Raw genomic sequence first — 23,609 nt, 5'->3', positions numbered from 1 at the left:
GTCAGACCTGCTGCTGCTCCAGGAGCACAGGCCTGGCCTCAGCCCTTCCCACAGTCTCTGCTGTGGGGCTCCTGCCTTGCCTGCTTGACCCAGGCCACTTCCTGTGAGAACAGGCCTTTGGAGTTGGGTCTGCAGTTCTTGCTCTCGGGTCATATGTGGTCTTATCCCCCTGCTCATTTCCAGGATGAGGAGGTTCAGTGAGGGGCAGGGGTTCGCTTGGATTCACCTTCCCCAGCCTCACACCAGGCCCTGTGCCCCTGCCTTCCCTCTGAATTCTACCCTCAGCACATGCTCCTAGAAAGGACTCAGCCCAGGAAGACAGTTATGATGAAACTGGTAAGGAGCACGGGCAGGATCCAGGTGATGTGCTTGATGGCTGTGGCCAAGGACTTCACTGTAGGGGGGCCAGTGGTCGGTGATGCTGCAAGAAGAATAAGGGTGAAGCCCTTGTCCAGACCCCAAACTCAGCAGATGCCGCCTCAGCCCCCTTGACCCAGGTACCCCTACTATGCAGCCTGTTTGCACCCACACATGGAAGCCCTTGTGACAGGTCCTCAGGCGAGACGTGAGCAGGGGAGGAGCCCAGTCCCCATGGGACTCTGACAGCTAATGGGGAAGCAAGATTTCCAACAGAGTCACTCAGTCCTGCTATGACATCAGAGACGGTGACATCAGGATGGAAGTCCTCAGGAGCTGACAGTAGAGGTGCTATTTACAGATTTCCAGAAGTAGGACTGGTGACATTTAAAAGAAGGTTCTGGAAATAGGGAATATCAGTAGTCTGTGAAACATGTTTAGTGAATAACTAACTGCAAGTTGCATTTGAACAGTAGAAAAGTAAATACTAAATTTTATTCTTATGGCAAGGAGAGGGTCAATTTTATACTTTGGGGTCTATGTAATTTTTTTTTTTTTGTATCTTGTACTATAAAAATGGTGAGAAATTTTAAACCAAACAGAGAGATAATATATCTAACTTGACTAAAATAAATAAATAAATAAATAAAGAGTAAGAATGTATTAAAAAGAAAAAAAAAGAGAGAATAGTAAGAAGGAGATTGGAATCACAGAGATGCTCTCATGTTTAGGATCAGTGAGAATCCATGTCCAACAATACAAAGGCCTGTGCTGTGAGGAGAGACGTCAGGAGCTGGAAGAGGAAAGAGGATGACAGCATCCCTGGGCCATTGTTCTCCCAGGACAGCTCACCTCTGACGGATCATTTTCACAAACACACACACACACACAGAGGGGTGGGTCCATGTCACCATGCGAGAACTACCACTTTCTCCTACTCTTCTCACTTACCTGTGGCCTTCAACATTTTCTCCCAGTGCTCCAAGAAAGCCTGATAACAGAGCCAACAGTCTCCCTTGGAGACCTTCTTGAAGAAGTCGGTCACAGCTCTGTTATTCTCCCACTTCTCTTTCATCTGTCTCCCTCCAGGATGATGCACTCTCCAGTATCCATTCTCCGAATCAAAGAGGAGGCACAGTTGTCCATTGAAGCCAAACTCCCAGGACACATTGTTGTGTCTGTTGTCATCTCACCAGCATGTCATCCTGGCCTGCAGGGTCAGAGGGCCTGACCCCACCGGGGAAAAGAAAGAGCTCAGCCTCTGAGCTTGACAGATTCTTTGCCCAACCTGGGTCCACATCCCCTGGGCCCAGCTAATCTGGCCCTGGTCTCTCCTGAAACAGCTGCTCTTTCCACTGGACTACTAGGGAAGGACAATATCCACCCCACCTTTTTTTTTCACCCGAAAACAGTGGATGCAGCTAAGCCCCCAGTCTACTCCTCCTGCATTTGGACTTTCTAACTCACTTCTGTCTATGTGTTTCTCCGGTGTAACGTCAGGCATCTGCTCCTTGAGCAAGTCTCCAATGTCTCCGAGTGTGTCAGTCAGAGACTGTGTTTCCCGGGCATTCATACTTTTCACTTCCTCTCCCAATGGACTCATGTACTTGATCTTAGCTGTACCACAGTCACAGGAGAGAAAGACCTTTTGATCAACTTCTCCTTGAACCTCACACCATGGCTGACCATCTCTGGGCCGAGGATCGATGGTGAAATTATCGGAAAGAGAACGAGGGTCTGTGAAGGCAAAACACAGTGAGGGTGAGGTTGGGGAAAAAGACCCTGAGGCCCCTTCCCACAGTTATGTGAGAGCAAAGTGCAGGGCTGGGCTGACAGAGCAATGACACCCCACAACACACACCACACAGCCAGTGCCCCTCCTCTCCTTGTGGAGAAGGAGGAGTCCCCTGCCTGGCAAATTTCACACATCCTGGGTGTGTCCGCTGTCCACCAGGTCCGATCCCAGTATCATAACCTTTGCAGAGACGTGCCAGGCTGCTATGCAGGAAAAGCCTAGATGACAGCAGGCTGTCAGAATCTAACTCCATGTCCTGTGAGAGACGGGGAGCCTGTGGGGATGCTCCTGAGGAAGCAGGATCACAGGCAGAGAGGCAAAGAGGTGACAGGTGAGCACAGAACCCCAAGTTGGAGAAGGAAGAGTTTATATTTATGGGTCACGGGAGTTAGCAAGGCCAGGGAGATGCTGCTGATCTCCCATTAGGATGGGTCTTGGAAGCCTGGAGAAAGGCCTGGCCCACATGGCATGAAAGAAAATCCAGAACTTCCGAGGCAGGTGATAGAGGAGGGGATCAAAGGCTCAGGGAAGTGACTCTGCCAGGGCGGACACAGTATGAAAGGGCAGGATAGTGTCCAGGGCACCAGGCGCCATGGGAAAGCCTGATGGACTCTACGGAGCCTGGGAGGAAAGTGTGGATGAGAAGCATCTCCAACAGCTGAAGGTTGACTTTTGTGGAAATCAGGGATAGTGGTAGGACACCGTGTTCCTGTGGGCTTCCGGCAGGAACAGGGCTGGAAAATGGGGAAAGATCAGATTCTGGGTGGAGTGTTGTATATCAGGAGCAAAGTTGGTACAATGGTCAAAGTCATTAGTGAAAGTCGCTCAGTCGTGTCTCACTCTTGTGACCCCCATGGACTATACAGTCCATGGAATTCTCCAGGCCAGAATACTGCAGTGGGTAGCCTTTCCCTTCTCCAGAGGATCTTCCCAATCCAGGGATTGAACCCAGGTCTCCGTCATGGCAGGAAGATTCTTTACCAGCTGAGCCACAAGGGAAGCCCAAGAATACCAGAGTGGGTACCCTATCACTTCTCCAGCGGATCTTCCAGACCCAGGAATCGAACGGGGGTCTCCTGTGTTGCAGGTGGATTCTTTACCAACTGAGCTATCAGGGAAGCTGAAAGTGATTAGAGAGTCCCAATGCCAGCCAGGGCCTGACTGCAGAGAGTACAATGCTGGCTCATAGCACAGGGTGATCCTAGAGGCAGAGAGATGGTCAGTGAACCTGGATGCAAACTGCTTGATAGAGAGACAGAAAACAAGGAGAGACAAACACAAGACTGGATGATCAGTAGGCTGAAAGCAGCCATCCCTACCAAAATCTCCAGAACTGAGCTACTTCTCAGAAGGCATCACCAGAGAAAGAAGCCACGTCCCAGTGAGGAGGGCCCTTTCATCACCACAGCAAGTGCAGAAGTCCTTCGATACTCTCCCGATGAGCCACACGGTTATTTACTGGGGTAAGTAAGCCCAGCACTTTGGCCACCTGATGCAAAGAACTGGGTCATTGGAAAAGACCCTGATGCTGGGAAAGATTGAAAGCCAGAGGAGAGGGGACGACAGAGGATGGGACAGTTGGATGCCATCACCAATGCGATATACATGAGTTAGAGTAAGCTCTGGGAGTTGGTGATGGACAGGGAAGCCTGGCGTGCTGCAGTCCATGGGGTGGCAAAGAGTCAGACACGACTGAGTGACTGAACTGAACTGGAAGTGCAGAAAGAGAAACTACTCCCACATTCATTAGACCCAGTGTGTTACTAACACCACGCACAGGAACGGTAGCATGATCATGGCCCCCGTGCTGTGAAGTGATGCTCCGAGGACCAGGCAATTAATAGACACCTGTCCCAGGTCCTGCTAGCAGTGGTTATCTCTGGGTCCACAGATCCACTCAGTGTCCATTGCACACGTCCTGGACTTCTGACATGAATGCACAGTCTGTGTTGTTAGTAAACTGCCATGGGTGAGGTACCATAGTCGTGGATTCCACATTCATTCTTCTCACCCTGACTCCCCATCCCCCGATAGTACATGGAGACAGTATCATCTCCTGGAGGAAATAATGAAAACGAGTACCAACCTACAATCTCCCTAGGCCTGCAGAGCTGTGGTCCCTATCTTATCTCCACTGAATTACCACTGAGGTCCTAGGTTCCCTCTAATGGTACATATGACACATTTCAGGCTTCACAGACGCTAGGTCTCTGCTGCAACTGCTGTCCTGGCACAAAAGCAGTCACAATTGATGAATGATGAGTGTGGCTGGACCTGCTTCTTGGGCAGATGACCCAACAAACCGGTGACATCATAGCTTCCTGTGTTCAGAAAGGTGCTACATGCTGTATGTGGCATTTTACTTGGAGGCTCACAACACAGACTCCTGGTGTCCTGAAGAAAGGACATACCACTTGCAGTGAGAAAGCCCATACCATTCAGTGCGGCTCCTGGTATGGTCCTGGGGCCTGGCAGAGATGAGGCCTCTGGTCATGGAATGTCAGAGTTGCCCATCATGATCTGGGCTCACCAACCCCAACCATTAGTTCAGATAGGCCAGCCGTCATAGGATAGAAGTGATTATGTGGCTTGGCATAACCAGGGCCACAGGGAACAAATAAGATGTGCCAGCAGGTGACCTAGTCCTGACAACAGAGTTGATACAGGGCCACTATCCCCTGCTCACACCTGTGGCTTCATGCAGTGTCCCCTATGGCTCCCTGAACCAAGGAAGCCAGACTACAGCAGAGGGGGTGCATTAGCCCATAACAGCCAGATCCACAGTCCCACCACCAGAAGCTACAAGGCAGGACACGGTAAGTTTCTGGTTCATAAACAGACAACTGAGGCAGCTCTTGGATGCTTCTCTACGGGATGGGTCACTCATTACTGGGGTCAGAAACCAGGACAGTGGACAAGTCTGGTTCTCAGTTGATTTACACATTATATTTGGCTCCTGCTGCTCCACAAATGTGCAAGCTCCTTTTGCACCCAGAGACAGATACCAAATGGCGTAAAGAGACCTCGAGATTTACTTTCTTCTACAGAAAAAAAATCTGTCAACTCCTACCTTAATCAATAACCATTATAGGCTGCTGCTGTCCCAATTCCTAGACACTATGAATGTGGGACCAAAGGGTAGAAGTGGGGATGCCCAGCCTCACCCTTGAGCCCTGTGTCATACTCTGGGAAACCCTGTTCCTGTCCCTCCTAAGTTAGGTCCTGGGGGTCTGGTCGGGGGGGTTCGCCGGGTGAGTTATCAGACAAAGGGATAAGATGCCAGTTGAGAGAGGGCATGTTTAGATTCTCTTCAAGAGATAGGAAGCTGTTGGAGGCCCTGGGCTTCTTGGGACCATGGAAAAGTGGGTAATAAATGGTCTTGTAACCAAAAGGGCTCTAGGGGGCCTTAGTGGGAAAGACCTGCCCCCCATGGTCTCTGTCTGCCTCTTGTTTGTAGAAAAGTTTCCGTCAGCCAGGCCTCCTGTGAGTCTCAAAACAGTGGTTTACGAGTTAAGGATTAGAACATGTGAAGATGGAGAAACGAATACTCCTTGTGCTGGGAAACTGGTAACAATTTAGACTGTGACCAGCCACATAGCAGTGTCATGAAATTATCAGTTCCCTGAAAGATAACAAAGAGCTGACACAAGCCTCAAGTTGTTTCTACAGAAAGCACACCTCCAGCACATAAAAACTGCTGGCTGCAAACACGCAGAACCCCAGACTGGTTGGAACCATAATTTGATGGTGCGCAAATGTTCGCCTTGTGCCAACCACCCTGACTGTGCTCAAGACGCTGATGGGCCCCACAGCCGCCACCTCTGCCCCCTTTCTAACCTGGAAACTTGGAGATGGTCTGAGGACATTAGGTCACTATTTCCCAGGGCTCCTGAACAAACCAGCTTCTCCTTTTCCACCACTTGTTAACTTCACCAGTGGTAGGATCTGGGTCATAACCAGCTTCAATTAGTAACAGCCTGAGCTGTCTGGGAGGAGCTTTGACTCCAGGGAGGTGCTGATCAATGGCTAGGCATTGACAGCCTTCCGCTCAATGCATATGTAATTTTTCTTTTAATAAATTGAATTCTTAATTTTTTCAAGTGTGTTTAAAAATCCATTTTATACTTGAGCCAGCCTTGAGGATAAGCACAAAATCTGTCTACTTTTTTTTTTTTTTTACCCAACACAACTCAGGCACCTATTCTGTGCATAGCACTGTTCTGGGTGTGGTAAAAGGTATTCTTAACCTTAAAACATGATTGCCCCTTCTGGAATTGTCTTATCTCCTTTTCCAGAAAGTAAAAATAAATAAAATCACCATTGTTTACTATTGACCTGCCCCAAATCCACTTCTGGCTCTGAGAAATGCTGCTGCTGTTGCTGCTGCTAAGTCGCTTCAGTCGTGTCCGACTCTGTGTGACCCCATAGACGGCAGCCCACCAGGCTCCCCTGTCCCTGGGATTCTCCAGGCAAGAACACTGGAGTCGGTTGCCATTTCCTTCTCCAATGCATGAAAGTGAAAGTGAAGTCTCCCCAATCGTGTCTGACTCTTAGCAACCCCATGGACTGCAGCCTACCAGGCTCCTCCGTCCATGGGATTTTCCAGGCAAGAGTACTGGAGTGGGGTGCCATATGCTAGGATCTGCCAAATTTAAGATGTTTCAGTGAATTCCGCTCCTACTTTCCCCAAAGTAAGAAGGCAGAACCCCTCTTTATTAAAACAAATAAAATAAAAAGGTAATTTTTCATGAAAGAGTAGTTTCTGTTTCCACTGTATTTTTCTCTTTTTTTCCTTCTATCTTTTTTCTTCCTCCAACACTGCCTTTTCCTGTACAAGGCAACAGCATTTTTTCCTTTTTCTTTTCCTATGACAAAGTATTTTATCTTTTAGACAAATAATTCCCAAGACTAGTAATAAATATTAAAAAAGAAGAAGAAGAAGAAAGAAACTTAAGGGTTTCTCTGGTGGCTCAGCAGGTAATGAATCCACCTGCAATGCAGGAGACCCCAGTGCAATTCCTGAGTCAGAAAGATCTCCTGGAAAAGGGAGAGGCTACCCACTCCAGTATTCTTGAGCTTCCCTGGTGCCTTAGATGGTAAAGAATCCACCTGCAATGTGGAAGACCTGGGTTCGATCCCTGGTTTGGGAAGATCCCTAGAGAAGGGAAAGGCTACCCACTCCAGTATTCAACCCTGGAGAATTCCAGGGACTGTATAGTCCATGGGGTCGCAAAGAGTCAGACACGACTGAGCAACTAAGCCCAGCACATTCAAGGGTGAATCAACTACATTACTTTGATGAAGTAAAAACTAAAAAGCACTTGGCACTAAGCTAGTCCAAGTATTTGTGTTGAAACAATTTTAAAAACTATTTATTTTATAACACTGTTTAAAACTTTCTTGGTCAAAAAATTTATACAAACATTTTCAGTAAACCTAAAGAAAGTGATATCTAGAAAATATTCCACATCATTAAGTCTGTTTTAGAAAGTTCAGATGCTATGGCATTCCTAAGGCACAGTGTTCTGGAAGACAATGTGCTTCTGCGATGCTGGGTGATGTATGTGACTGGCCGGCTCCAAGTGGGCCTCAGCAGGCACCGTCCCCCTGATGCTGGGGGACTGTGAGAGGACAGTCAGACACAGACCCCCAGGGCTGCATGGAACCCTGTGAGACACTGGGCCAGCTGCTGGAACTGGGCTTCTCCTCCGAATCTAAGGCCCAGCACAAGCCATCACAGCAAATGGTCATCAGGACAGTTGATAGGCTGGGCTATTGATGACCTTCTTTCATATCTCTAAAGAGTCGACATCCGTGTAGGGTATTTGACCCAGAGCCATGAGCTCCTACACTATCACTCTGAAGGCCCACACATCACTAGCACTGGAGACTAAAATAAATTATTTTTTTCATATCTATCTTTTTTTGGCTGTATTGGGTCTTAGTTGTGGCACTTGGGATCTTTTTGCAGCATGAAGACTCTTAGTTGCAACATGCTGACTTCTTAGTTGTAGCATGTGGGATCCAGTTCCCCGACCAAGGATTGAACCAGGCCCCTTCATTGGGAGTGTAGAGTCTTAGCAACTAAATCACCAGGGAAGTCTGGAGACCTCATTCTTAACCAGACGTTCATGAGCCATCCATCGATCCCACGTTTTCATTGTCCTCCAGACAGTGAGAGTCCATGGGGAACAAGACTCTGGAGAGGGGCTATCTGTACTCTTAATTTGAGGTTGTCATCAATGGCAGAGCTCCTCGCAGCCAGGTCTTTGTGGAGGACTTCTCTTCTGACCAGGTAATCCATTCCACAGGCAATCTGACCTTGTGGACCAGGTCTTGTTGAGAAATTGCCTGCGGATTATTGGCCTCTACTAATTTGTACTGCAGGCTCCCCTGGTGGCTCAGACAGTAAAGAATCTGCCTGCAATTCAGGAGACCCGAGTTTGATCCCTGGGCTGGAAAGATCACCTGGAGAAGGGAATGGCTACTCACTCCATTATTCTTGCCTGAAGAATTCCTTGGACAGAAGAGTTTGACTGACTAATACACACAGACACACAATTTGCAATGCTGTGAAAACTATTTACGATTCTCCCAATTCATGTAAGGCAATATCACCAGGGGTTTTCTCTATCTTCTATACACACAAGGGAAATAGGAGGAAGATTTCTGTGATGAAGATCTCACAGCTTGCAACGTTCAGGGAGAATTGTCACCTGAATTTCAGAAGCTTAATCTCTGATTTTACAAATGATTGCTGTTCTTTATTTGGATCTTTTTCATCTACATAAATCCCATGGAAAATACGCCCTAAACTACCTTCTTGGAGTACATCCTCTCCATGGATAGAATTATCCTCTCCTTGGATATTTCAATATCCTTCACCTTAGCTCTGGCCTCCAAAAGAGGGGCACTTCTCAAGACACTCCTCCACCAATCCACAAGGTAGGATAACGGGATGGAAGTACCATTGTTGGGTGTGTCTCCTCTCAGATACTGAGTCATCTGGGACATGGCTGAGACAACCCTTGGGAACTACTGGACACTGATGCTGTCTTCCAGTTCAATTCTTGTCACACTATGAAGGTGCAAAACAGCTAATATTATTACTACAAGAAATATAACTGCAGGGCAAACCCCTGCGCTGATATAAAACACGCGGGTAGAAGAAGCTGGAGCTGCATGAACAGCATCATAAATAGTTCTGCTTTTTTGTAGCACATTTTCCTTCCTTTCAAATTTTTGAAGAAGGGAAGTTTTTGAAGAATTTACTGTCAAGTTGAGCTGCATTTAGTATCATAACCTCATCATCTACTTCGCAGAAAAGGAGAGCCAGAGACAAATCACTGATATAGTGCGTGGAAATACCCCCACCCGGTTGCTACTCGCACCCCCACCCCCAACAAGCAGAAATGCTGACCTGGGGCAGGTCCACCTGGAAACCTGCTTATATTCAACTTGAAGTCTGCAAGCCAAGTGAAAGGCAGGACATCTGTTTCGCTGGGTACGAACAGGTTAAAGGATAGACGTAGTGTCCAACAAGATCACTTCTCTAATAAAAAAAGTGCTGCATCTAGACCAATGAGCCAGGGCGCCTGGTCCCTGATCAGGAAAAGGCTCACACCTGCCTCCGGGGTCGGGGATGGAGCGGCGCCGCGGAGCCCAGGGGTCGGAGGTGGAGCCGCGCAGCGGAGCCCGGGATCTGGGAACAAACCGCGCCGCGGAGCCCGGGCCGGGGAAGGAGCCGCGCCGCAGAGCCCGGAGATCACGGGTGGGGCCGCGCAGCGGAGCCTCGGGGTTCGGAGAGGAGCCGAACCACGGAGTCTCGGGAATCCGGGAGGAGCCGCGCCGCGGAGCCCCGGGATCGCGGGTGGAGCCGCACCGCGGAGTCTCGGTGGTCCCGGATGCAGCCGCGCCGCGGAGCCCCGGGATCGGGGAGGAGCCGCGCCGCGGAGTCCACGGGCCGGGAGTGGAGCCAGCAGCTGCGGCTCGGACAAGAGCAACTCAAGCACGTTTCACCCGGGAGGGCGCGGCCGCCGCCGCCTGGGCACCCGGGTCTGCTCTGCGTTTATAACTTACGGCCGGGAAAGAGCGCTGGTCCTTCAAGGGCCGGGAGATGGAGGGACCAGAAGGGTCTATGTTGCACAGGTCGGGACGGGAGGGTGTGCTTTTCGGGGTGGGTCTGGGTCCCTTCTCCCCGGGAAGGCTGACTGGTCCCAAACGGCCCTGCTCCATGGCTCCCACTTCCCAGGGGCGGGCTGGACCCTTGGGGGGTTTCAACCGCACTTCCTGCCGCGCCCCAGCCCCCTCTTCTCCCAGCGTCACCTCCCAAACTCCCGGCATTACTACTACACCCAAGGTACCCCTGTTCTGGCCCAGAGAGCCGGCAAGAAGCCAGGAGGAGCCACCGAGGAGCAAAGGGGCCTAGGGAAGGGAAAGAGGAGGGAGCGGCGGCGACACGCTGCAAGAAGTTTCGCGAAGCCCCACGGACACCACCCCCATCCCCTTTCCGGGTCAGAACCCATCCAACCTCCTCGCGTTCCCCCGCAGGTTCATCCCCAAACTCACCGCTGGACGTCCCGCTCAACAACACAATCAGAAGCAAAACGAGGAAGTCAAGACTGCTCTTGGAGCCACCCATTTCTCCCTTTGCCACCTGGATCCCAATTTTGCAGGAGTGCGAGGCTGCCAAGTCAGAACCCGCGATCCTCTCCCGCTAGCCCGCAGCTGTGGCCTGGACCTGAGCCTCTGCTCTGACTGCCTGAGCGCCTCCTCCGCCGACAGGCCCCGCCCAGGTTACCGCCGGATCTGGGCGGGGACTCCTGCCTGCTCCCTCACTCACACGCCTGCCTTCCTGTAAAGCAGCCTACCCGCCTTTTACACTGGGCGCCCACGTGCGCTGGTTACAGGAGACCGCAACGCTCTTGTTCCTTCAATTCAGTTCAGTTGCTCACTCCTGTCCGACTCTTTGCGATCCCATGGACTGCAGCACGCTAGGCCTCCCTGTCCATCACCAACTCCTGCAGTTTACTCAAACTCTTGTCCACTGAGTCGGTGATGCCATGCAACCATCTCATTCTCTGTTGTCCCGTCTCCTCCCGCCTTCAATCTTTCCCAGCATCAGGGTCTTTTCCAATGAGTCAGTTCTTTGCATCAGGTGGCCAAAGGATTGGAGTTTCAGCTTCAACATCAGCCCTTCCAACGAATATTCAGTACTGATTTCCTCTAGGATGGACTGGTTGAATCTCCTTGCAGTCCAAGAGTCTTCTCCAACACCACAGTTCAAAAACATCAATTCTTCCACGCTCAGCTTTCCTTACAGTTCAACTTTCACATCCATACATGACTATTGGAAAAATCATAGCTTTGACTAGACGGACCTTTGTTAGCAAAGTAACGTCTCTGCTCTGCAATATGCTGTCTAGGTAGGTCATAACTTTCCTTCCAAGGAGTAAGCGTCTTTTAATTTCACATCTGCAATCACCATCTGCAGTGATTTTGGAGCCCAGAAAAATCAAGTTAGCCACTGTTTCCACTGTTCCCGCATCTATTTCCCATGAAGTGATGGGACCAGATGCCATGATCTTTGTTTTCTGAATGTTGAGCTTTAAGCCAACTTTTTCACTCTCCTCTTTCACTTTCATCAAGAGGCTCTTTAGTTCTTCTTCACTTTCTGCCATAAGGGTGGTGTCATCTGCATATCTGAGGTTATTGATATTTCTTCGGCAATCTTGATTCCAGCTTGTGCTTCTTACAGCCCAGCGTTTCTCATGATGTACTCTGCATAGAAGTTAAATAAGCAGGGTGACAATATATAGCCTTGATGTACTCCTTTTCCTATTTGGAACCAGTCTGTTGTTCCATGTCCAGTTCTAACTGAGCTGCCCTTGTAAGGAATGCCATCCATGAAGGACTGACTTGGGGCAGCTGGACAGGTGGCCAGGGTGACATCGATTTAGGAAACCCAAGATGCGATGGTAGAGAAGAGAGGGGCGGAGCCAGAGCGCCTGAAAACTCGCCCGGGGGAAGGACGGAGAAATCGCCCGTGGCTCCTTGGCCGGGCCTCGTCCCAGCTCGTGGGTCCCCGAAGGCACCGCGGCGGCGCCCAGACTGACAACCGGAAAGAGCCTCGTCATCACCCCGCAACCCTGGGCACTTCCTTACAAAGACTCACTCATCGACCGGGCGGGCCTCCAGGGGCGCCGTCCCCCGAGCGCAGCACCTCGGCCCGGGGCCCCTCTTCCGCGCCCGCCCGGGGATCCCCGCTTCAGCGACACCTCTCCGAACGCCGCCGGCCGAGCTTCCCCCGAGCCGGGGCCTCGAGGTGTCGGTCCGAGATTCGAAAGAGCGATTCAAAGTGAAAACCCCGAGGAGAGTTTCAGGATTTCTCTTGTGGTTGTTCTCTCGGGGTTTCAACCTGCTCGAAAGCGACCTTGGCTGGACCGGGCAGGCGAGGACCGCGCCCCGCAGATCGCAGGAGCCGGGTGCGGAGAAGGAGTGGGCGGTGAGTGCGAACCCAGGACGGGCCCCCGCAAATGTTCTGTCTTCTCTAGCCACCCCGAAGCCACCAGCCCGGAGACCGCGGGGTTGAGCCACCTGCGCGGCTGATGTCGTGCTGGAGACGGGTAGCGCAGGGGAGGGGGCTGGGAAAGGCGGGAGGGGGCCGCTGCTGCTTGACTCGGGAAAATCCGTCAATGTTTTGCGGTGAGCTTGCTCCTCGGGGCCCTGGGAGGACTTTGCCACTTGCGGGTGAGCAAACGGTAATAAATTCCCGGCTGTTCTGGAGCTCGGCTCCAACAGGACTATTGGACTCTGTTGTACACCCTCCTCCGATATGACAGACCTGGTGGGGTCGGCCGCTGCTGGTTTGATTAACAGAAGGGAATGACAACCCACTCCAGTATTCTTGCCTGGAGAATCCCATGCACAGAGTAGCCTGGCGGGCTACAGCCCATGGGGTCGCAAAGAGTCGGACACGACTGAGTGACTAACATGTAGTGAATCGTTATCATTACAGAGAAGGTTTGAGAGGTTAGGATGGAAAGTGGATGTAGGAGAAAAGAAGGGATAACTGAGCAGGAGATGGCAGCGGCTGTGGGGTGGGGGTGAGGGAGGAAGGAGTTCAAAGAAAGATTAGAGCAGGAAGTGGTTCAAGGAATGAGCAGAAGAGCCAACAGAACGTGGGCTTTTCTTGCTCACACCAGAAAAGGGCTGTTTTGGAGACAGGATAGTTATTCAAAGTGAATTTGGCTTTGTAATGTCATTAGTATTTTTTTTTAAATGAGTAATTACATTTGAAACTTAAGAAATACTTCCTGGGTATAAGTGTTATTTTTCTTGTTTTTCAACAGGGCTTCCTCAGTCTAGGACTGAAGACTTTGGGCGGTGCCAGGAGACAGAGGTATAGACACACCCCAGGCTACCTTTTGCTGGTCACTCTCCTAAAACTGCAGGGAGGAATGTCACTGGCACAAACCGCAGGTCATCTTTTGCTGATACTGCTGCTGATAGAAGCCAGGAAGACTCCGGGCAGTGAGTGTCCTGGATCTGGGGCTCTGGTGGGTGAGGGGGACATGACAAAATGGGGAGGGAAGGAGCTCCACCCTGGTGGGCCCCTGTCCACCTGCTCTTAGGATGGTGAGGGTGTGGTTTAGTTGGACTGGCTGCCCAGGAGGTGACACCCTGCCTTCCAGGACCCCACCCAAGGCATAGTGCCTGGGCTTGTGCTCCTGTAGCAGCTTTCCCTCTCCTGGCAAGTCCTACCTCCTACTCCAGTAAAACTTTCCTGATGACTAGGGACCCATCGTGAATGTGGCATGTGTCCTATGGCATCCTTCTCCCCATTCTGTTGAAAGTCTTATCTGTTCAGATAGATTTTAAGTCTCTAGAAACCAGACACTGTCTTCTGTTTTTGCTGCCTCACAAGCTGGCATGTGCATACTTAGTCACTTAGGTGTGTCCAACTTCTTGCCACCCTACGGACTCTGTAGGCTCCTCTGTCCATTCTCCAGGCAAGAATACTGGAGTGGATTTCCATTTCCTTCTCCAGGGATCGAACCTGGGTCTCCTGCATTGCAGGCAGATTCTTTACTGCCTGAGCCACCATATATCAGATAAATCTTCCTGCTAATAGTATATGGACAGAAAAGATCCACGGTGGCATCAAAATGTTTAACTAAAGCTCAGACAGTTAAAGGTGGGGCAGGACTGAGGATACAGCAGAGGCGGGGGTCTGGGATAGAGACCCCTCCCTCTGCAACCAGGCCCTGGAGGAGGAAACTCCCAGCCATACCTGTGGTTTTCTCTCACAGATGCCCACTCTCTGTGCCTTGACCTCACTGTCAAATCTCAGTCCAGACCTGGCCAGCTCTGGTGTCAAGTCCAGGGCTCCGTGGACACAAAGCCTTTCCTCTGGTATGACAGTGCCAGCAACAAGGTCAAACCTTTGGGTTTCCTGGGAAAGGAGGTAAACGACACGAAAGCGTGGACTGAAATAAGCCAAACGCTGGTAGAAGCAGGAAGAGAGCTCAGGATGGTCCTGCCTGTCATCAAACTGGACAAAAATGAGACGAGGGGTAAGTATGGGAAGGGGGTGGGAGCTGGAGACAGCAAGAGAAAGAGTGCATGCAGGGAGGGGATTCCTGTGAAAGGACTGAACAGGATCCAGCCTTAGAGACCCGGTGGACCTGATGGGTAAAATGGGGCAGGTCATGGTCAGAAGATCACGAGCCCCTAGATGTGCAGACACACTTGAGTGACTGGGGAGGATGGACTGTGGAGAGTCCAGGATGACTCATTGTGTGTGGGGGGCACAGGTCCTCCCACCCTGCAGGTAAAGCTGTGTTGTCAACGTGAAGCCGAGCAATGCTCTGGTGCATCCTTGCACTTCAGCCTCAATGGACAGACAGCCCTCCTCCTTGACACCATGAGCATAACCTGGACAGTCATCAATCCTGGAGCCACAGACATCAAGGAGGAGTGGGAGAACAACAAGGAACTGGCAGAGTATTTCAGGACCATTTCAACAGGAGACTGCAGTTACTGGCTTTGGGAATTCCTGAAACACTGGAAGAAGATGCAGCTCCCAGAGCCCACAGGTAACTGAGTGGGGTGTGGGGGAGGTGGCAGCTCTCTTCAAAGGTCTAGTGCCTTCATGTGTGGATATGAGCACATATGTTAGTGTAATTGAAAACGTGATGATGGATGGAGTGACTCATCTCTTGGTGGGCTTCCTGTCTGGAGAGTCAGTGATGGGCATAGCACAGAACTGGCCAGCATCCTCCTTTCCCAGCCCACCTCCCTCAGCACAGGAGCCCCCTTCCTCATTAACCAATGACCCAGACCCCAGGCACTGCTCGATGGTCCCCAAACCTATATATGCATTATGTTTCCAGGCCTTCTCTCCCGCCTGTGGTACTGATCCTTTAAGCAGCTCCAATGTCACTTAATGAAGCCCTTATCCCTTCCCAGACAGAATTAAGTGCCCCCAATTGTGTCCTCCTCAAAAAGGACTCCTCACAGTAAACACGTCCACCTGAAAGATAATCAGATGGACATTTGCTGTCTCAGTGACTCAGACAGTAAAGAATCTACCTGCAAGGCAGGAGACCTGGGTTCAATCCCTGGGTTGGGAAGATCCCCTGGAGTAGGAAATGGCAACCCACTCCAGTATTCTTGCCTGGAGAATCCCATAGACAGAGGAGCCTGGTTGGCTACAGTCCATGAGCTCGCAAAAGAGTCGGACATGACTGAGCGACTAACACAACTCGGGAGAGATATTAGCTCCACAAAGACAGAGCACAAGCCCATTAATCTTTCCATACCCGGACCTGAAGAGTGGCTTCACATGAGTCAGTAACTATATGGGGAACATGTGCTAAGGACAGCAGGTGCTGAGGAAGGTGTATTCTTAGATTTGACAAGGCTTTTGCTTTTTCGTTTTAGAACCGCTAATAATGGCCCCAGATATCAGCCAGTCTGCATCCATCCGATTGGTCTCTTGCATTATCCTATTGATCATCACCCAGTTAGTTCTAATTGCTTCATTGTCATGAATATTATGAAGAAATCAGGGACCACAGCAGGTGAGAAGCCAGCCGGCCTCTGGCTCCTAGGCAGGTTTGTTCTGGTCAGGACTTGGGAGAGGTGAGCCATGGGTTTCACCAAGCCCCTGTCCACTGGACCCATCTTTACCAAGATGATGTTCTGTCTCTGTCTTGGGCCCCCACACTTCCCTGTAGGGTTGGGAACCACTCTGTTGCTGGGGTAGAAGAGGCTGGTGTGGGCAGCAGGACAGTGCAGTGGGAGTGGGGATGAAGACAAGTGTCTTCTCCTTTGGGGGCCCCGGGTACAAGATGTAGACGTGGTGGGGTGGGGTGTTGTCCTGAGATCTTACTCAGGCTTTCCCAGCCCTTTGATGAAAAAAACCTTTTGTTCTCTGATGATAGCATTATCTAGCTCAACATTTTCCCCAGTGTTCTAACAGCTATTCCATCATCTGGATGTTTCTCCCTGGACTATGAGAAGGTACAATGTTAAACCAACTCTGGGTGGCAAAAACCGACCCTTGATGACAGTCTGGCTGTTGATCTAATATACTACCTTCTACTCAGAGTGGGATTTAACAAGAAGCTAAAGAAGCCTATGCTTAAGAATTCCTTCACTTTCCAGGACTGTTGATGGGCCCTTAAGATGTATTGACTTGGTCATTTTGAGGATTTGCAAAAGTCAAATATTTGCTCACAATCAGTTAAAACTTCCAATGCTATTCTTTCCATCAGACTTGCCTTCATGTGGGGTAGAATTGGGGTGGGGGGCGGGGGTTGGCATTTTTTAAATTCTGTTAAGAAGATAATGCATTAGGGATATACTATGTGATTTAATGAGACATAATTTAGGTGTTCACACACACTTTCATGTATAGTTAAGTTACCGCATGCTTTTATGGGCTGAATGTTCTTCTTAATTCATGTGATAAAATCCTCACCTCCAGGAAGACTTGTTGAAACCACTCAGTCGGTGGTGTGTGGTTATAGTCTGTGTTGTGGTACAACAGGAAGTGTACGTTTGGTCGGAGTCCTGGTTCCTGGATCAGAGTTTCTAAAACCCACATTTTGGTGTCATATTTGGTGTTCTGAGTATAGAAAAGTAGTTTTTCTTTAGAGACCTAGCAGACTAATACATATGCAGAAACCGCAATCAAGTGCTAACTGCCTAGATGTCATGACACAAAAGTATGAGGGTACCAGTTGAATTATCATGTAGATTAATATATGTATTAACATACTAACATGTTAATGCGTAAAAAGGTATCCAGGACAGAAGAAAGGATAAAGTGTGATACAGCCAGGAATGGAACACTATAACGCAATAAATAAAGAATACATTACCGCAGTAAAACCATAGATGCCTCATAAAAAGGATTTGAGAGGCAAGTGCTGAACACAAAAGAATATATACGCTATGGTACTCCTATTTGTTGTGTTACATTATTGTGAAGTTTAACTGAATTGTTTTTTTAAGATGTATTTATTTTTGGCTGTGCTGGGTCTTCACTGCTGTGTGCGGGCTTTCTCTACTTGCTGCTCTCTCGTTACGGTGCAAGAGCAGCTCACTGTGATGAGTTCTCGTAGCAGAGCGCAGGCTCTAGGCTGTGGGCTTTAGTAGGTGGGGCACACAGGCTCAGTAGCTGCAGCTCCCAGGCTCCAGGGCACAGCCTCAGGATTTGTGGCCCATGAGCTTAGTTGTTTCGCAGCATGTGGGATCTTCCCGAACAGGGACTGAACTCGTGTCTCCTGCATTGGCGGGCAGATTCATTACCAATGAGCCACCAGGGAAGCCCCTAATCAAATTATTAAAAAGACATTCTAAGCTTGATTCTAAATCTTATCTCAATAATTTATGGATGAAAATTAGATGTTCCATGACTTGCAACCAGGAAATTATGCATACTGGAAAAGATATTATTTAAAGGACTATCCACAACCTAGATGGACCCTTATCAGGTGCTCTAAACTAGCTCATGCACAACAAAACTGAAGAGAATGAACTCTTGGATTAATATTTCCCACTTAGAAAGGGTGACTGCACTGAACTGGCTAACAGAGAACACTGCTGACCTCAGAAACACCTAAAAACAATGCTCAAACAAAGAGGATGTTTGAGCTCATACATTCATACCAGGACGAGAAGAAGACAACATCGGAAAAATTTTAACCTTTTCAGTTTTCACTCATGTCTAGACAAACTTGAAGTTTTCTCCTGTCAGGAATATATTCAGTGATGCAGAGAATTCAATTATACATTGTACCTTTTTTGCCCAGTGAGAATCACATGAATGTTTATTGAAACTGCTTTATTTTAGGGGCTCAAAGTGTTGAAGTCCTACCATTAGGTGAAGGAGACCTCACCTGGAAATAGGGTGTGTGTAGATGTAATCCAACCAAGGTGAGGTCAGGGTGGATTAAGTTGGGCTCTAAACCAAAGACTGGTGCCTTTACCAGGAGGCACGCCTTGAAAGAAATGTGGACACGCAAAGAAGAGACGGATATAGGAAAACAAGACACACGAGCGTCATGGAAGGACAGAAATAGACACTGGGGCTACGCACTGCCAAGGGTTTCTGGCAAGCACCAGTGCTGTGCATAGTACCTCAGTCATGTCCGACTCTTTGCGCCGCCATGGACTGCAGCCCACCACGTTCCTCTGTCCATGGCGATTCTGCAAGCAAGAATACTGGAGTGGGTTGCCATTCCCTTCTCCATGCAGCCACCAGTAGTCAGGAAGAGAAAAGATGGAGCCTCCCTTAGAGCCTTCAAAGAGGGCCCTACTGACAGCTTGATTTCGGACTTCTAACCCTCACAATCTTGAAAGAATAAATTTTGGTTGTTTCAAGCCATAGAGTTCGTGGTAATTTTTTATGAAGACTTCACTGTCCCATCCAAGCTTGCAGGGGCTTAGACTGCATTCCCAGCACAAAGGGAACTGGTGAGCAAGAAGGAAGGCAGGAGAGCAGTTTTAGAGAAGAGCCAAGAAACAGACCCAGGGACGTCTAGAAACATGACACCTAGTAGACTTCTAGAACCTAGTAGACGAGGAAAGAAATACCAGCGAAGGGTACACTGCTCAATACGTGACAGTGGGAGAACTGGCTGATCCTGTAACTAAAAGAGGATTTCTATTTAGCACAACACACAAACGTTCATTTTAGGTTGATCAACGCATGAAGGTGACTGTTCGTGGGGGCTCGGGGCTGTATGCCAATAGGAGCACGTTTACTGAGTAGTTTTAGATATGGGGCTGGGGCATTAAAAAGGAGACAGCACGTTTCCAGGTAGGACCCAGACAGAGACCTAAAATTCCTCCCCTTCCCAGAACCACCCCGAGCTGTGTGTGGCTTTGCGGCAGCTGGAAGGCCCAGTATCTTGGGGAGAACTGGTCAGTGTGACTGTGTGTGTGTGAGAGAGAAAGAGAGAGACAGAGAGAGAGGGTATGCGTGAGAGGAGGAGGGCAGAAGAGAGGAGTGATTGTGTTAGGTGCTCATTCATGTCTGCCTCTTTGTGACCCTGTGCGCTGTAGCCCTCCAGGCTCCTCTGTCCATGGGATTCTCCAGGCAAGAATACTGGAGTGGGTTGCCATTTCCTACTTAGGTGTGTGTGGGGCAGTGCCACTAATTTGTGATAGGAAGGTGAATGTGAAGAGAGTGAGGGAATGCTGGAAAGAGTGTGTTGGATGTGTGGGGAGCGGCCACAACTGGTGTGTGAGAATGTTGGGAACCTTGATGTGTGTGTATGTGTGTGACTGTGGACAGCTGAGCCTGGGACAGAAGGGGAGAAGACAGTATGCATATGCAGAGGGCCCAGAGGGGGATGCCCTGGGGGACCCAGAGAGGAGGAAGAGAGTGAAGGGAAATGGCTGTGAGGGGAAAGTTTCTGGATGGCAGTGGAAGTAGACGGGAGCCTTCTGTGTGGAATTTGTGTGAAGGAGTGTGTACAGACAATGTGAAGAAGCCAGGGTCCCTGAGGGAAGGGAACGCTGTGTGACTTTGCAGAGAGTGGAGAGCCAGTGGGGCAGGCAAGCAGGCACTTGTGTGTGAAAGAAAGTGTGTGGGGGGTGGGGGATGGGGTGTGCACAGAGGGAAGGGGGTGTGAGGAGACCTGCATGGAAAATTTCAGGAAGGGTGATGTGCACAAGGGTGGAAGGAGTGTAAGTGAGAAGCATGAAGCCTATGTGGGGAACACGTGTGTGTGAGGGGGCTATGTGGGAGTTTGGAGAGTCAGGCTGGGCTGTGGGTGATGGAGGGCAGTGTGATGGCGAGGGGGCTTGTGTGTGTAACTGTGGGGGCTGAAGTGTGGGAAGACAGGTGTGCATGGAGAGTGTGGGGTGAGCAGTGTGTCAGGACTGTTGCTGAAGAGGCCTCAGTGGTGACCGGCTCCCCAGCTTCTCCCTTTTCTGGGCCTGGACCCTCTGGCCTGGACCCCGAGGTTCCAAGGGAACCAAAAACTGGCAGGAACAGGGAAGAAGCTGATACCCCCTATCATGTACTTTCTTTTTTTAGCTTGAAACACCACACAAGAATATCTGCCTTGTGACAGGTGTCAACTGGGGCAGCCTTCACCAGCTGACGCCTCCCCCAGGCCCAGGGGCTGAACTGCATTATCTCCCTCAGTTTCTAGTCAGCCTGGGGTTTCCCTGATAGCTCAGTTGGTAAAGAATCCGCCTTCAATGCAGGAGACCCCGGTTCGACTACTGGGTCAGGACGAACCCCTGGAGAAGGGAAAGTCTACCCACTCCAGTATTCTGGCCTGGAGAATTCCATGGACTGTACAGTTGGACCTGACTGAGTGACTTTCACTTTGGAGCTTCTGAGCAATAGGATTCCCTTCAATCCCTCCCCTGCCTACTAAGCTCAGGGGGAGGGACTCTTGTAGGGGACCCAGCAGGTGGAGGAGGGCACCCAACCCTCTCCACCGCGCCCCTCCCACCTCTCCAGGCCCAAACCCCTCACTGTCCCCCAACTCCTTCCTCCCCACCTCGCCCTTCTCCCCACCTTCCCTCATCTCTTACCGCTCATCACAGGTGTTCCCAGGTCTGTCCAGCAGCTCAGCTGGGAAGCCAGGAGCCTGCATGGCAAGACCCCCGGACCCACCCTCAGACACTCACGGCCCGGGTGTCCTGGACTCTGTCCAGAGGGAGCAGAAGCAGCTTCCACAGAAAAGTGGGGACTTGGGAGCCTGAGCTGTGACCTTAGAGACTACTCCCCAGCAGCTTTTAAATGCAACCTGCTCTCCCTCCCCCCACCCTCCCACTCCATCTCCCTTTACCTCACCAACCCAACCACACTCCACCCCACCCCTCCCACACCACCCCTTGGCCCCCCTTCAGGAAACCCTAGAGCCAATGCCCACCTTGCCAAGTCCTCCCTGCTGTTCTGAAGAGGTTGCCCTAATACTTACCACTACTTTCCACGGGATGGTTTGTTTTTTCATCTAGGGTTGTTAACTGCGGGATTCAGACAGGGTCACATATTTTTCTTCACATGTCTTGCCCTTGGCACTCTCCTTTCCAAGTAGCTGATTCCTCTCCCCAGTGTGTGTTAGGGCTACTGTACTGGGATCAGCATGTACCCTGGGGAAGTCCTCAGCCATAGTGGCTACAGAACATCAGGGGTTAAATGGAGACACCAGTGAGGATGGGGGAAGGGTAGAAAGACACTAAGTCTGGGGTCCCCTCTGCCTGTCCTGCCTTTCAGGGGACTTGAACCCCGTGTCTTAGACACCAGGCTTTTGAGAGCACCCTTCCTCCCTGTCTTAGTCCCATGGGATTGCTATAACAAGTAACCATACATTGGGTGGCTTATAAACAACAGGAAAGTTTTCCCCATGGTTCTGGAATCTGGCAAGTCCAAGATCAAGGCACTGGAAGATGTCTGGTTCACAGAGGGCTGTCTTCTCACGGTGCACTCACCTTGTGGAAGGGTGGAGGGAACATAGGGTCATTTTCTACAATGGTTCTCACCCATTATTTCGACTGTGTGGATCACAACAAACTCTGCTAAATTCTTAAAGAGATGGGAATACCAGACCACCTGACCTCGCTCCTGAGAAATCTGTATGCAGGTCAAGAAGCAGTAGTTAGAACCAGACATGGAACAACAGACTGGTTCCAAATCGGGAACGGAGTACATCAAGGCTGTATATTGTCACCCTGCTTATTTAACTTATATGCAGAGTACATCACACTACATTCTGGGCTGGATGAAGCACAAGCTGGAATCAAGACTGTCAGGAGAGATACCAATAACCTCAGATACACAGATGACACCACCCTTACAGGAGAAAGCAAAGAGGAACAAAAGAGCCTCTTGATGAAAGTGAAAGAGGAGAGTAAAAAAGCTGGCTTAAAACTCAACATTCAGAAAATAAAGATCATGGCATCTGGTGCCATCACTTCATGACAAATAGATGGGGAAACAATGGAAACAGTGACAGACCTTATTTCCTTGGCCTCCAAACTCACAGCAGATGGTGACTGTAGCCTTGAAATTAAAAGATGCTTGCTGCTTGGAAGAAAAGCTACAACCAACCTAGACAGCATATAAAACAGCAAAGACATTATTTGGTGACAAAAGTTCATCTAGTCAAAACTATGGTTTTTCCAGTAGTCATGTATAGGTATGAGAGTTGGACCATAAAGAAAGCTGAGTGCCAAAGAATTGATGCTTTTGAACTGTGGTGTTGGAGAAGAGTCTTGAGAGTCCCTTGGACTGCAAGGAGATCAAACCAGTCAATTCTAAAAGAAATCATTCCTGATTATTCATTGGAAGGAATGATGCTGAAGCTGAAGTTTCAATACTTTGGCCACCTGATGTGAAGAACTCATTGGAAAATACTCTGATGCTGGGAAAGATTGAAGGCAGGAGGAGAAGGGAACTACAGAGGATGAGATGGTTAAAAAGCATCACCAACTCAGTGGACATGAGTTTGACCAAGCTCCAGGATTTGGTGATGGAAAAGGGAAGCCTGGCGTGCTACAGTCCACAAGGCCACAAAGAGTCGGACATGACTGAGAGACTGAACTGTACTGAAAGGAACGCATCAATCATTTCCCACACGCTCATCTTCTGATACCATCACATTCAGGGCCAAAGTTGCAACAGATGAATTTTGTGGGGCACATGAAGAGTGAGCCAGCACTCCCCATGCCAGGTAGCACATGAGTTCTTTCACAGACACTTAACTTGGCTACAACTTCATTGTCACTCCAGCCCTGATGTGAGATGGAGGCTCCACAGAGGCATTGGAGAAACAGACTTTCCTTCATTATGACAATAACAGGCCAAACCCTTGCTTCTCTTGGAGGAAAATTAATGCCTTGAAGGCCTGCTCAGAACAGACCCAGACCCTGGGGGAGACATGGGGCAAGGACTCAGAACCTGAGGCCGTTCAGCTGGAGAATT

General features: G+C 49.8%; 1 protein-coding gene and 3 pseudogenes across 2 annotated transcripts; 2 read left to right on the top strand and 2 right to left on the bottom strand.

Moving 5' to 3' along the window:
* The window catches only part of LOC133254160 (UL16-binding protein 3-like), a 115,213-nt pseudogene that overhangs the window by 53,767 nt on the left and 37,837 nt on the right, over positions 1 to 23,609 (top strand).
* On the bottom strand, positions 291 to 11,686 carry LOC133254164 (UL16-binding protein 1-like; annotated as a pseudogene).
* On the bottom strand, positions 7,933 to 9,494 carry LOC133254170 (tyrosine-protein kinase RYK-like; annotated as a pseudogene).
* LOC133254167 (retinoic acid early transcript 1E-like) lies at positions 11,831 to 19,341 on the top strand. 2 transcript variants are annotated; one of them, XM_061428296.1, is made up of 6 exons: positions 11,832 to 12,656; positions 13,504 to 13,684; positions 14,464 to 14,727; positions 14,968 to 15,249; positions 16,097 to 16,236; positions 16,638 to 19,341. In XM_061428296.1, the coding sequence occupies exons 2-5, from the start codon at positions 13,612 to 13,614 to the stop codon at positions 16,204 to 16,206; spliced, it is 729 nt and encodes a 242-aa protein (XP_061284280.1). In that variant the 5' UTR covers positions 11,832 to 12,656; positions 13,504 to 13,611; the 3' UTR covers positions 16,207 to 16,236; positions 16,638 to 19,341. The 2 variants fall into 2 exon arrangements, with proteins under 2 accessions (XP_061284279.1, XP_061284280.1); XM_061428295.1 differs by having other exon boundaries at positions 11,831 to 12,656; positions 16,097 to 19,341.

Source organism: Bos javanicus, chromosome 9 (genome assembly GCF_032452875.1).
Source record: "Bos javanicus breed banteng chromosome 9, ARS-OSU_banteng_1.0, whole genome shotgun sequence".
NCBI lineage: Eukaryota > Metazoa > Chordata > Mammalia > Artiodactyla > Bovidae > Bos > Bos javanicus.
The sequence above is the reverse complement of the archived record's forward strand: the minus strand, read 5'-3'. Positions and strand labels throughout refer to the sequence as shown.

Bases quoted from the DNA above. Each gene is read 5' to 3' on its own strand.
- LOC133254167 (XM_061428295.1), top strand. From the start codon at position 13,612: ATGTCACTGGCACAAACCGCAGGTCATCTTTTGCTGATACTGCTGCTG. The intron at 14,728-14,967 runs GTAAGTATGGGA...TGGGGGGCACAG, and splicing joins GGACAAAAATGAGACGAGGG to GTCCTCCCACCCTGCAGGTA. The intron at 15,250-16,096 runs GTAACTGAGTGG...TTTTCGTTTTAG, and splicing joins GCAGCTCCCAGAGCCCACAG to AACCGCTAATAATGGCCCCA.